Source organism: Hydra vulgaris, chromosome 03 (assembly GCF_038396675.1).
Source record: "Hydra vulgaris chromosome 03, alternate assembly HydraT2T_AEP".
NCBI lineage: Eukaryota > Metazoa > Cnidaria > Hydrozoa > Anthoathecata > Hydridae > Hydra > Hydra vulgaris.
The window spans coordinates 48093825-48108632 of NC_088922.1; the positions used below are offsets into that span (position 1 = coordinate 48093825).

Consider the following 14808-nt stretch of genomic DNA (forward strand, 5'->3'; position numbering starts at 1 on the left):
ATTCTTTTTGCTTTATACTGGACCTGTTTTTTTTTTAAAAAAGGAAAAATAAATAAAACTAGCTATAACGTATTTATTTCTCTTTCAATTGCTATGCACATACTGCTTTCTGATAAAATGGTGAAAAACGAATTGTTAGTGGCATATGCTAAACAGTTGCTAATATGGTTTGTTAGAGAAGCGCAAATTTTGTATGGGGAGATCTTTGTAAGATACAATATTCATAGCATGATTTATTTAGCTGATGATTGTGTTAACTTTGGGGAGAGTCTTGATCATCTATCAGCTTTTCCTTTTGAAAACTTTTTGGGTCAAATTAAAAAAATGGTGCGAAAATCACATCAGACAGTTGCCCAAATAGTGAATCAACTATATGAGAGAAAAAAGTTAGATATTTTTCTTAGAGAAAGGAATGGTAAAAAAATTTCTGTCCAAGTAGTAAATAAAAAGATCACATCAAATCTACAAGAGTTTATTTCATTCAAGACAAGGGGTTTATTTTAGTAGAAGAGGTTTTGATAGATCTTTTAAAATGCAAGGCTCTAAATCTTCATTCAGTTTAAAAGTTTTTTTCTGATTGTTCTGAAACATCTTATTTAGACGTTTGTTATGTAAATTCATTAGCCAACCTAAAAACAATTTTTCTAAAAAAAAAAAGAACTTTTGAAAAAAGGCTTGATGATACCTGTTCAAAAAGATGGTTATGCTTTTTTTCTGCTTAGACATTGTGATATTGCTTATGATCACTGATTTCTTGAATTAAAAACACAAATTTTGATTATACTTGCAGACTATCAATTTTTGAAGAATGTCTGTGCATGTGTCATTTTGTAAAATTTGTTATAAATTTGTCAAATGTATAGTTTATTGAATAATTTTAAAGTGAGTTGAATGCATTTTAATTTATAAATTTTTTCTGTGAAACAAATACCTGGTATGTTTATAGAAATAATAAAATATTTACGCTGGTGTTTTACATTAATAAATCTAAAAAGCATTTCACAAAGTTCATTGTTTTTAATCTCTAACGTATTTTTAATTTTATTTTGTAACTTATATAAGATTGTTTAGAATTAAATTGCACCAGAATATTGAAATATCAATTTTTAAATGGAAAAATTAAAGAAGTGGAAGAGATTGCTAAAAGTTGGATGAAAAATGATGGGAAATACTTCTGGCCGCCATTTAAAATTTCCGCTGCAATTTATAAAGCTGCCACAACCTTGCAGGTACCAACCTCTGATTGGAAGATATACCCAGCTAGAATTTTATACACTACAGGGTTGCATATTACTATAAAAAAATGTAAAATAATTGAATTAGATACTGAACTGTATGTTTTGACCAGGGCACTGGAGAGGATAAAAATGTGCTGGTGCAAATTTATTTTGGGCCCCCCTTTACAATATGACTATTCTCTCATTTAATATCGCTTATTTTAAATCCAATATTCCAGTGGGCATTTGTTTAAATTATATGTTCTGAATGTCTTTAGAATGTTTAAAGAAGGTTTCCAACAATTAAAAAAGTTTTTTTAATCGTTGACAAAAACATTTCTATTTTGGAGTCTTTATAAAAAAATGTTTTTTTAATGTTTTTAGTTTTTTTTTAAACTTTTAGTGTTTTTTAAAAACTAAAAAACTCATTAATTTTCATGGGTTTTTCATTAAAATTCATTATTTATGCAGTGCACCAACTGCACCCCGTTCTCATAGGGCCTGCTTTTGCCGCAAACATTTCAATTACATTTTTATTAGATATTGATAAATGATTTTACGTACATTGATTTGTGTTTAGATTTTTATGAAGAAGCTCAGTCGCCGCAGAGAAAAAAGGGACAAAGCGAAAGTAAATTTTACTAAAATTAGTTTTTAATAAATAAAAAATTTTGCAATAAAGAATTACACAAATCATGCACTTTTTTTGTTTAAAAAGTAAAGTTTATATTAAAGGAGAAAGACGGCAATGACATTCTGTGAAAGTGATGAAGGTAATGTGGTTGGTGATGAAGAGCTATGCGGAAGACATTATTTTGATAGTTCAAATAACCAAAGAACCTCTAACGTGATTTTAAATATAGCAGGTTAAGTATTTTTGTAAAAGTAAAGTTATGGTTTGTTAAAATAAATATGCTTTTTTTTTACTGAATTATAGATGTTTTTAAATCGATATCAACTCCCTATTTACACAGTGAAATAGCAAGCTTTTCAGTTGCTGAAAATAACATTGACTTCTCGAAAGAAACTAATCTATCTCAAGGGAAAATGATGATGTTGTCTTCAAATATATTGGTAAAAAAAAGTCCTAATGTTGCTTTTGTTCTAATTAAAATCTGTGTGCGTGTGCAGTAAAAAAATTAACACAAATCAGAACTATATGTTATAGAATATAATTTTGTTGACAAATATTTTATAAATATATGTTTGTTGACAAATTTAAATAAAAATCACTATAGAATGTTTGAAAATTTTGTTTAATTTTTGTATAATTTATCTATACCTAGGTAGAAAAAAGCTCTAAAAATTGTGTTTTGGATAAAGAGGATAGCAGAGAAAGATATTTGTCTTGCCAGGGTAAATTAAATTTTTAAGAATGCACATTTCAATGTGTTAATCAAAGTTTTATTTATTTTTTCCATTTAGGTAATTTTTCATGGTTAATTTTTTACAAAGTATTTTACATAAATAATAATAATATTATTTATTTTAATACATTTTTTTTTAAAGATTTTCAAAAAGTTGCATTGAGTTGGATGGCAAAAATAGATAAAAAGGTACTACTGTTGCTTTTTATTTTAATATCAAGGATTACATATAGCCCCCACAAATTTTCAAAATTTTTAATCAAATCAGAAAAGTGATTCAAGAATCAATTTAAAAAATTCATGTATTAAAATCAAGTTAATTTCATTCATACAGAATGAACATAATATGTATTCTGACCCTTAAGTAATTTTTATTTTTTTAATAACAGATGAGTTCTCTTAGTCGTTGTGGAGGTAATACTTCATATAAATCGGCTTTTGCTTTTGGAAAGTTGTTGATGAGCGAGGACGCTGAGGCCTGTTTTAATGTCTCTAGTGGTTCTTTGAAGAAAAATTTAAAAACATACACCCTGTATCATATGATAGTGGGTAAGAATGGTTTTATGTATTTTTTTAGATTTTTTTTTTTTTTTTACAGAAAATTTATTTTGTTTATCCCAGTCAGTCATTTATGTAACTATTTGCTATAATTTCTGCAGTTTGATTTTTTCCAAATTTGATTTGAATTTTTGATTTATATGCGATTACACGACAGCAACATGATGCAAAAATTTGCGAATGTCATTCAGGCATTTTGGAATTTTTAAGGCAATCAGGAACACGACTCAATCAAAAAGTTTTGAAAATGAACAATGCTGCAAACGCTAAATAAATTGTTTGAAAATGTAAATTTTGGGTTAAATTCAATAAAAAACTTACTTAACGCAGTGCCTACTTTCTTTCATTATTCTTTTGAGTTAGCTTTGAATTGCTCTATCAATAAATTTTTTGCTAAATCCTTTATTTACAGCCTGTTTTTTACAAAACAAATAAAGATTTGAGCAATATGTATAAATTTTATATACAAATATTTTATATATATACATATATACATACATAATATATATATATATATATATATATATATATATATATATATATATATATATATATATATAAATTATAAATTAGTAGAAAATCACTTAACAAAATTTTTTTTCATTTAACATTGTGTTTCATCCATAAAAAGATTCATCAGAAATAATGAGTTTTTTTATTAATAAGAGCATTTCTGATGAGTCTTTTTATTGATGAAACACAGTGTTAAATGAAAAAAATTTTTGTTAAGTGATTTCCTACTAATTTATAATTGCCCTGTTCTTTTAAGAACATTGAGCCCTCTATTTTGTAGAATACATTTTTAAAGTTGTTTATATATATATATATATATATATATATATATATATATATATATATATATATATATATATATATATATATATATATATATATATATATATATTTCGTAAATTGTTGATATATTTTTTTGATATATGCATCAAAAAGCGATATCAAAATGCCATCGGCTATTATAAAAATCAGTGTTGAATCACCAGAATAAATGTTTGTTGATTAAACGTTGAAAAGCAACATTCGATCAACGTTTTTTGTAAACACCAAATCATTGTTGATAAGTAGCTAACATTTTGGACAAAAAATCAATATGGAATCAATGTTGACGAGAAACATTGAATCAACATCAAATCAACGTCTCATTTTTTAGCGGGTTAAACTTTCATACCAAACCACCCCAAAATCGTTAGTATTACCCAATAATTCTTGAAAATTGTTCCTTTATTAATAAAAGATGAATCTTCTTTTAATAAAAAAAAAAAAAGATTTAAAAGAGTTATAACCTTCCCCGGTCCCCACGCCTGAGCCCCCATAGGTGAGCGTAAAGGAGAAAAATATAAAAATATACAAAAAAATGAAACACGGACAAACCGTAATTATTTCTTTCCTTCAAAATTTCCTGTACATTAAAACCAGTAAAATGTTTATGCACTAAGATATGAAAACATAAGCATAAAAACTTATTTTACTAAACTTCATTGCGTTCATTTTGAATCTTATGAAAGCATACAACTCCTTCAGTTTTATATATGGCTTCTTTGAACAATTTTTCATGTTTTAATTGTTAGCTCAACCATATCTAAATAAAATTAAATACTAAATTAAAGCATTAAATATCTAAAAAATATTATAAAGTTTAAAATTTCTTAATTTTATTAAAAGCTTTTTAATTAAATATATAATTTTGTTTTAAAAATCACCCTATCAAACAAGGCTGCAAGAAACAAAAAATAGCTAAAACTATTTAAGATACATACCTGACTTAAATAATCACATCTTTTAATGCAGACTTTTAAAATAATACATCCCTCTAGTTAATTTTAAAGTATTGCAAACATTTGGTATTTGGTATCTAGAATACCACACCCCCTGTGTAATCTATGTATATATCACAAAAAAAAGCTGAAACTCTTACTTAAAATATCACATCCTCCCCTATGTAGACTTCTAAAATATTACATCCCCTACGTAATTTATACAATTTTCCAAACGATTGGTATTTGGTATCACATTCCACCTGTGTAATCGTTTTATTTATCACAAGAAGAAGCTGAAATTCTTGCTTAAAATATCACACCCCCTAGGCTTTTAAAATATTGCAAACGATTAGTACACGCTTAAACAAAATCAGGAAATCGCAACTGAAATTCAGGGATAACTTACTGAATTAATCATTGCGTTTAGGCACAATTGATTTTCAGGCGTTATCGCCTGAAATTCAGGGAATTATATTTTTCTGAAAATCAGGGAAACCAAGCCTTCTGAAAATCAGGGATTTTTGTTGCACTGAAATTCAGGAAATGTATTACTGTGTATTCAGGAAAAAATTTTCACCAACTCGGGTTTTTATACCGTTTTTATAATATTTATTATATTGTCGGCATTTTTATTGTGAATAAAATTAATTTTGAAAGAATTTCGCCGTTACTGTATTGAGTAAAGTATTTGCACACGCCTAATTTAACCGGGATTCAAAAACTATATTATACTATGTTGTTCGTGCACTTCACATTTTTAATTGTTCGACTATTAATTACTTGAATTTATGATAGAATTCATTATGATTTCATTTATCATGTTATTTAGTTCTTACTTGTAGGTAGAGATAATTACAATAATTAAAGTTAAAAGAAATTTATTAATATAATTACCAACATTACAATGCATTTAGCACTATTTATATTGTACACTTGTGTGGATAAATACAAGTCGAAAAAATTAAAAACTATATTTCAAACACAATTACATCTCAAATAAAATAAAAAGATTTCGTTGATGTATGCATTTGTGTAACATTTTTGACAATGTTCCTATCTCAGAATGTGAATAGATGTTGCTTATTTAAAGAGCGTTAAATATATTTAACGCGTTTTTAAAAAAGTAACAAGATCCCGTACACATTCTGAGATAGGATCATTGTCCAAGATCCCATACAAATGCACCTGCAAAAACTGCCAAACATGGCTTACACTTTGGTCATACTCAATCTGACCGATGTAGTGTAGCTGGAAGCATTTGTCAACAGCAGAGACCATACAGCGCGACTCAATAATTTCGTTTTCTATAACGACAAACGATTGGCTAATGTTACCGGTTATACCCAGTGCAATAATTATTAGTTGCTTAATTCCTTCACTTTTAATTTTCTCAAGAATTTCATCCGTTGAAGTTCCATTCTAAAAAAAGGTAATATAAATATTAGGTCCATTTTAACATGTTAAATTTTTTTTTTGTTTAAATTAATGAGGCATGTTGCCTTATTTCTTCTTTTTGGTCTAAAAAATCAACTGTGCAAAGTTTCAGGTTGAAAAAAAATATATTTAGGGGTTGCTAAAGCATATCAAAGTCTAGAATATTTTGTGGTTTTGCAAAAAAAGTTTAAAAACTAGAGTTTTTGTGCAGACTGTGTATTTTTTATTGTGTTTAGTCATTGTGTTTCATTATCAATGTAGAAATATTGTAGAAATTTCTTATTCATTAAGTAGATGTCAGCATTATACTTAATATACTTCTAGAATAATTATTACATACAATTTTAAACACCCTTTTTTGGTAATACTATAATTATTAATTACTGAATTAAGTTTTTGAATTAACATTTCATTCATTTTAATAGAACTTGCTTGCATAATTTATTGTAGGTTAAATAATTTAAAATAAACAATGGCTAAAGCTGCAATAAATATACCAACAAGAAAAGCAACAGAAATATATTTGATTGGGCAAACATTGGAGAACTTTGGTGAGTGATTCCTTCCAACAGAAAAAGATGTTCTAAAGCGTAGTTTCTTCTTTGGAACCAACAGTCAAGAGAATCACAAAAAGGTCGTCGACGAAGTGCTGTTCTTGTGGACAAAGGCACATATTCCAGTTATGGAGACCCATGCAATCATTGCAAACTGCCAAAAAAAAAAAGAGAATAGAGAAAGAGAAGAAAAAAATGGAAGCTTAAAGGTGCAACTTGTTGACTCGACACTATCCTTTTCAGACTCAGAGTCATCAGAACATGGCTCTCCTTAAAGATGTAATCAAGATCAAAGCAATCAACTCCTTCCAAGAAATTGAAAATGACTCCAGAGTTGGTTTCTGCATTGGACCGTATTAACATTTCAGACTGGCGCACTGTTCACATTTTGAATGTCACAACAGCAACAGATCAATCTCCAGTAGCTCAGTTGGACGTGCTAGTATATATAGCAGGGCTATCACAGCAGCCACCGTGAGGGATTCATTCATCAATGAAGTTTAACAGAAGGATACCTTTTTAGTATTACACTGGGATGGCAAGTTGCTCTAAGACTGTACAGGAAATGGAGATGGCTTAAAGGTGGATCGTTTCAGGAAAGGTGCAGAAAGCTTGAGAAACTGAAAATTGTAAATGATGGGGACAGAGAGGGGAGCTGCAATGATTTCCACTTTCAATGATTCTTTGACAAGGGACGAAAAGACAAAACAAGCACTACTACTAATTGTGGAGCACCATATCGTCTCCACCCCCTCAAATGACTTTTCTGACATTAACGAACAATGTGAATGATTGTGTTCTAGTTTTGTCACGTTTTTTGCATATTTTGATTTTCAATAACTTTTCAGTGATTTTTAAATTTAAATTTGTCTTAAATTCATTTATTTGTTCCTGCAATTTGCATTATTTTGATAATATGATTCATTTAATCTATAGTTATATTGTAATTTTTCACTGCTGAGCCAGAAAATAAAAATAAATGAAAATTACACAGTATTTACACTGTGGCATCAACTATGAAACTTTTATAGCATTGAGCAACCTCTAAATACAGTCTGAGCTATGTAATATTTTGCACAGTAGCTTTTTTAAACAAAATGAACATAACAAACAACATGCCTCTGCAATATATGAAACTTGACTTTTTTGGACCACCCTAATAAATATATAGTTTATGCATTTTTACATTTTGAACAAATTCAACATAAAACATTGATAAAATAAGATAAATGTAGCTATTGCTTACTGGATGAAGCTGAACAAATTGCTTGCACACTTCAACAACTGAGGCACGTTGCCGATTTCGCATAGGCACACTCAGCATAAGCGGAAGTAGTAATAGAGCGTATTCTTGTTTGGTTTCTGTAAAAATGTTGCCAAGTACATACATTACATACACATAATAAAAGTAACTAAAAGAATATAATATAATTTTTATAATAAGTTAATTTTAACTTATTTGTAGATAGGATCTCTATTTAAATTTGAATAAAATTAAACAAACATATACTTTCGAGTAGGTTGTTGTCAGCTGCTATTTCATCAAGTAATAAGGTCGGTTGACAACCCTTTGCATTTTCCTTTGGCATACAAAAGGATCCTGGAAAAACAGTCTCCCAGTCCCTCCACTAGATGTTTGCTGTTGGGTGCACTTCTACAGAATTCTTCCTCAAACTAAATAATTTAATTAGTTTATAAGATAAATCATTAATGTAAACAACTAACAAACAGTGGCTCATAACTAGTGGCTCATAATTTCATCAACTAACTACACAATGATTACTGAAAGCAGATTAAAAGCTTACCGCAGATGAGTAAATATCTCTTAATGGAGGAAATGATAAAAAAATTGTTTTTATTGGAGGTCTTCCTTCCCTAACCCAGAGACTGCAACTTGAATAGGTTGATCCCATAATAATATTTATGCGATCCTCGTTAGGTGTCTTGTTTATAAGTTCATGGGTAAGTGCCTTTTCATCTTCTGTTAAATACTCTGATGAAAAAAATTGAAATTATTAAAAAAAGGCAATTAAAGAAACTATAATCTTTTACTATATCTTTAAATATATTTTAATACAGCACTTAAATACACCATTACATATAAATAGGATAAAACTATGAATAAATCAGAATGAAAATCAAGAAATAATATATATAAAAACAAATAAAACTTACAAGTAAATCAATAATTGTTATACTATTATTGAATACAAATTTTTCAACTATAGAATCAAATAAATATATTTTAAATATATACTTAATGCAAATGTTCAATCTATAAACAAACAATTAAAATAAAAACCTGTCATGGGTCCATTGACTAGATCAACTGCATCTGTTCTTAAGCGCTTCTGATGCAGCTTGTGTGCCTTTTCAATAACCGGAAGTTGTTTTCTCAGCGTCTTTAAGCGTTCTTCAATATAGCCTGACGGGGAATACATTCTTAATTTTCCGTTTCATATTACTTCAACATACTGTCTGAAGTAAGCATCCTTTAAGTAAAAAAAAAAAGTTTCGTAAAGCTAAACTAAATAAAATTTAAACTATATTCCTATTTCCATAAACATGCAAACAAAAATTTCAATTAGACTTATAACAACACTTACATAACAATCTCTATTACCACTTCTTAAGGTTGGAAAGCGGTTTATCACCTCCATTGCTAAAGACTTTTTTTTCTCTGTATTGGGATAGCTGCAAAAAAAGAAAATCAATTCTGTTGTGTTTAATAACCTTCCTATAGCTCTATTTATTTTTTGCAGTAAATTTTTTATAAATAATAACTTATATCTAAAATAAAATTTCTTTTATTTTAGATTTGTTTTATTTACTGATTTAAATATTCAAACACAATATTCAAACATTCAAATACCAAACAAATATAAGTATCTGAATAAAATATCATATTAAAGACTTCCTAACCAATTATTATCTTTTACAAGATTTCCAACAATGATACGCACAAAAAGATCTTTCATCAAAACTAACTGCCCGGTTCGTTCATACTCAGACAAGATTGATGCACCTTTAGGGTGATCTTTCAACATACCATCAATGTCCTTAAAAATTAAAATTCGCTTTTACAATATTACAAATAGTGAAATATATACAATTATATAAATAATTTCAAAAAAAGTTTAAGCTTCTAACAAAATTATAAATAATAAATATATATGCATTATTGATATAAATTTAAAAACAATCATAACTCACAATACAACATTTAACAAAAGTTATAGAAAAAAATAATCTTTTGTAGCAAATGCAAGCTAATAATCATTTACTATGCTTATTAATAAATATAACAATTTTATTAAAAAAGCTTAAAAGTTTCATTTAATATTATTTATTAAACAAATTTCACTCACAAACTTATATTGACATTGATATGATGTTCTAACAGAACTGCTAACAACACCGGAACTTATTTGATCCATTATGATTGTTTTTGTAGGTACAATATGCTGTCTTATATCAGTATATATAGATGCAGAGCTTTGTAGTTGTATATATGCTTCGTCGGAGTTGATATGGCAAAGAGGCTGCACATTCTATTTTTAAATAAATATGCTAAGAATAAAGTAAGTTTATACCTTAGTTCAAGTTTTCATCCAATATTGAGATGAGAGTTAGAGATTTATACATAGTTATTGATAATTTACACAAAGTTATTGAGATAATAGAGAGAGAGTTTTAAGACAAGTATCATGGACAATCTTAAAGTTAAAGCTATAAATCTATCATACAAAGAAATATTGCAAGAGTACAATATTACATCACTCATTTTATTTTAAAACTTTATAATATTACTGATTAGTTATTCTAATATATATATATATATATATATATATATATATATATATATATATATATATATATATATATATGAATATAAATACAAAAATTATTATATATATATATATATATATATATATATATATATATATATATATATATATATATATATATATATATATATATATGATAAAAACTATACATATATATACATTAACAAAATTGAATAACTAATATTCAAATTTTACTATTTTTTAATTTTGAAAAATCCAAAGTCAAAGAAAAGCACACAAATACACATGGTATCTAAATAAAACAACTCATTTATGTTTTAACTCATAATGTATGTTTTACAAATCAAAATATTTGACCAAGTTATATCACATTTATATGTTATCTGCACATAGTGTGTGACGCAATGAAATGTGCATAAAGTGACAGATCGGATTATAGCAAGTACCCGAAAAAACAGGATGATAGTCAAGCAAACTATCAAGTGTGTAACAGCTGACAGTTTTGGTATCATCACAAGTTACAGTGTAGCTGTGTAGGTGCTCATCAAACTGAATCAGCCTAAAACTATGGCATAACAAATGAGCTTTTTTGTCCATGATCACAATCTTGTCTATACAAATAAAGTTTGGCTCTCCATGTTCATTAATGTCTGCTATTAGTGACATTCCAGGTTTGTAAACAGTACCATAGGCTTCAATAAAATTTGCTAAACATACAATAGCATGTTTATCTGCAAAATGTGATGATATTGTTTCTCCATTCGGCACAAGATATAAAAGTGTTTCTGTAAATGTGCCCACAACAAGGCTTTGTTTAAAATCTGTTTTTTTCCACCACTGACTACATTATGCAAGTTAATGACGAAATGCAAGAGTGTAGGCAATGTTACGAAAATTGCACACAATGTGGGCTAATCTCTTAAAAAAATTGTGTTTGGCTTCAAAACGCATGCACCACATCCTGGCTAATGGCCCATTTTTTAGGATTAGACTCGGATAATGTGTAAGCCTGTGGTGTTTGTACATTAAATTCTTATTTTGAAAAAGATTTTTGAATAGGGTGTTATGGTCAGAAATCAAAGCCGCTAAATATGTCATGTCAAATTTGTGGACTGCAGGTGAAAATACAATATTTGAAATTTTTAACAGTAGCAGCAAAAGTTTCCAGTGTTCAGAGTTACTTGGTACTTTATCACCAATCAACAAAGGCAGGACAATTAGTAAAGCCATTGTTTGACTAGATCTCTGTTCAAGAAGAGAACTATTATCTTTTAATCGTTTTTCAGTTATCAGACTGGGTTTTTTGTCTTGTAATGTTAATCCATAAGGAAAATGTCTAAGACGATTGTTTAACAAATTTAAATCAAAAAGATGTTGCACGTAAATAAAATTATAAAGAACCAATTTGATTTCTAAAGGAGCTATACCTTCTAAAATATCATGCATGATGTCCCCAGTATCATTTTTAGCCGGATGATAAAACTTAAGTTCTTTCAAAATACTTATAACTTTTATTCCAAACTCAGCTTTATAAACTTGCTGCATAGCTAATTTGTTAACAATTTCCTCATATTGTGCTACAGTTCATTGAAGCGTTGGAACTTCTGTAAAAATGCTTTGCATTGTTTTTTTGTCAGCTGTGCAAAGATCACAACAAAAGTCACTATTAAAAGACTCTACATAGCCTAAACAAGTATGAAGTCCAAGATTGTCCCCTGTAATTTGACCAAGAATGCATCGCACATGTCTTGAAGTAGCTTCACCATCAACTTTGATTTGAAATCCAACCTCCATACACTTTAAATCATCAACAATGGCTCTTAAAACTGCATTAATGCCATATTTTTTTATGTCATTGGCAACTAAATGTACATTTGCTAAATTGGAATTAAAAACAGCTGGAAAATTTTTCAGAATAAAGTAAAATGTTCCAAGCTTATGTATGGACGCTTTTGATCCTATAGGATTTACTGTTTCTACATCATCATAATAGAGTTGAACAATAAGTTTGTGGGTGATAAAATTAACTGGAGGCAAGAGATGGCGATTTCGATGCGCTTGGTAATTACTTCCATCTTGGTAGTCACATAAGATTCCACCTTCAGCTATATTTTCACTAAAAGTGCAGGCTGACCAGCAATCAGAGTGTCTAAAAATATACTTAAGGGTTTTGCTGATTGGCACAAACATAAAAGTGTCTTCTACTTGAACTTGCTTGCCCATCTTTGTTTCCCACCGATGTCCCAATACAATTTAAGTAGGGATAATTAATGCACCAACCCTTTCTAGATATGTACTCAGCTTTTTCATAGTATCAATATTCTGGAATAGGTGTTCAAGAGCAGCAAGAAAAGTTTCTGCTGTGTTTTTATTCTCTAAACAATTCATAGTAAATACTTCACTGACTTTAGGTTGCACAGCACAAGCAAAAACAGAAAACATCTCATCCAAGCCATTACAGATGTCATTGATATTGCTTAATGGTATAGCAGCAGATATTAGATTAAGAAGAAACTTGGCAGCTGGTAAAAATATTCCTCTATGGTCAAAACATTCAGCTACATGTAGAGTTGCTTGTGCATCAGGAGCATCATTAACATCATCAAAATCTTCTGGCGCAAAGCTATCTTGGGTATCAAAATTGCCTTGTGATAAATCAAGTATTTGATTAGCCACAAAAGGCACTTTCCAAACTTCTTTTTTAACATGAGAACGCACATGTTTTTGAAAACTATGAAAAGATGTAAATAATCTTTTGCATCCTTTTTGGCTACATATAAGTTCACTTGGTTCCTCAAGCGCATGTATACCTTTCATATGGCACAGTAAAAACTTTATTGTTGGGAAATTGCGTGCACATTTAAAGCATGTTAACTGCATTTTTATTGATTTACTTTTTTATATTAGTCAACCTGTAAACAGCAAAAATTGCTTTAGTTAAAAAATACCTTAGAATATATAGTTGAAAATACACTTTTAATCTTTAAAAAATCTCCAAGCTTCGGAAACATCAACTTTAAATCCTCGATGGTAACCAGCATCATCGCATCAGCATCAATACCATTTTCTGAAAAAATATCAATTTAAAACAAAATAACTTTTTTTATTTTATTTTATAGACAAGGTAGATATTATAGCATTTAATTCAAAGTTTATATTTTAAATATATAGAAACAAAACTCAATTCTTTTATAAAGGTGAATATAATTCAGAGTAATGTAAATTTAATTTAATTAGTACTGTTAAATTTGCATTTAATACTAAAAGTATAACAGTACTACAAGGAAATTTAACATTTTTCTAAATTATTATTGAAAAAAAAACTTTGAATTATTATTGAGAAAAATAACTAGTACTAATCAAGTCTAATGTACAGAAAATTAACATACCTTCTAGAACCTGCATACTATTCTCTAACTTCTTTAGAGACAATTCATTGACAAACGCATGAAATAATTCAGTGGGTATTTGAGCCATTCTCAATTGTTAAGTAATTAAAAACTAATTCATTTTAAGAAATCAGTTAATTAAATTTTATTTATCATAAATAATAACTTATAAATTTATGAAGTCATATACAATATATGAAGTATTTTAAGACAATAATAATATTATAGTAATTTCAATCTGTAATAAGTATAATATTTTAAAACCTTTCATTTTACAACACTTAGAACAAAAGTTGAGTGTACATACCATGCTAGAAATTTCGCTACTGAATATTTCAATATGGAGTAAACGCGTTTTTCTTAATTTGCGTGCCTGAATAAATCAGAACACGAAATAACCTGAATTGTTCAACTGAAAATCAGGAATTTCGCCTGATTTTAAGGGTGGAAAAATTAACTGAATAATTCATGTAATAATTTCCCTGAATTCACCTTAGAGTGTATTTAGTACCTAAAATATCACATTCCTCATGTGTAATCTTTTTTTTACTATTGTGACGCAATATGTTAAGATCAATTTTATAAGTATGAATTTAAAATATATTACCATTTCATGCAAACTTTATTTTTAGTATATTGTTAATAAAACGTTTTTATAAACCTTATTGCGTTTTTAATATATTGTTTATATAGTTGAATGTTTCGGAC

General features: G+C 28.1%; 3 protein-coding genes and 1 long non-coding RNA gene across 6 annotated transcripts; 1 reads left to right on the forward strand and 3 right to left on the reverse strand.

Moving 5' to 3' along the window:
* The first annotated feature begins 1717 nt into the window (after window positions 1–1717).
* LOC136078735 (uncharacterized) lies at window positions 1718–3416 on the forward strand. The gene is made up of 5 exons (XM_065794528.1): window positions 1718–2291; window positions 2504–2573; window positions 2727–2773; window positions 2974–3129; window positions 3300–3416. The coding sequence occupies exons 1-5, from the start codon at window positions 2265–2267 to the stop codon at window positions 3414–3416; spliced, it is 417 nt and encodes a 138-aa protein (XP_065650600.1). The 5' UTR covers window positions 1718–2264.
* A 1107-nt stretch (window positions 3417–4523) lies between these two features.
* Window positions 4524–14797, reverse strand: LOC136077759 (uncharacterized). Its single transcript, XR_010637256.1, has 2 exons — window positions 14708–14797; window positions 4524–4736 (listed from the first exon to the last, which is right to left on the reverse strand). It is a non-coding gene; the product is annotated as an uncharacterized LOC136077759 (long non-coding RNA).
* Window positions 5848–10624, reverse strand: LOC136077758 (uncharacterized). 2 transcript variants are annotated; one of them, XM_065791943.1, is made up of 8 exons: window positions 10271–10624; window positions 9825–9961; window positions 9509–9596; window positions 9205–9394; window positions 8708–8895; window positions 8413–8576; window positions 8149–8264; window positions 5848–6333 (listed from the first exon to the last, which is right to left on the reverse strand). In XM_065791943.1, the coding sequence occupies exons 6-8, from the start codon at window positions 8489–8491 to the stop codon at window positions 6019–6021; spliced, it is 510 nt and encodes a 169-aa protein (XP_065648015.1). In that variant the 5' UTR covers window positions 8492–8576; window positions 8708–8895; window positions 9205–9394; window positions 9509–9596; window positions 9825–9961; window positions 10271–10624; the 3' UTR covers window positions 5848–6018. The 2 variants fall into 2 exon arrangements, with proteins under 2 accessions (XP_065648015.1, XP_065648016.1); XM_065791944.1 differs by having other exon boundaries at window positions 10271–10607.
* Window positions 10992–14218, reverse strand: LOC136078224 (uncharacterized). Of its 2 annotated transcripts, none has more exons than XM_065793483.1 (2): window positions 14101–14218; window positions 10992–13778 (listed from the first exon to the last, which is right to left on the reverse strand). In XM_065793483.1, exon 2 carries the CDS (start codon window positions 12932–12934, stop codon window positions 12296–12298), a length of 639 nt encoding a protein of 212 aa, XP_065649555.1. In that variant the 5' UTR covers window positions 12935–13778; window positions 14101–14218; the 3' UTR covers window positions 10992–12295. Both variants share the same exon structure in this region, with proteins under 2 accessions (XP_065649555.1, XP_065649556.1).
* Window positions 14798–14808: the final 11 nt, after the last annotated feature.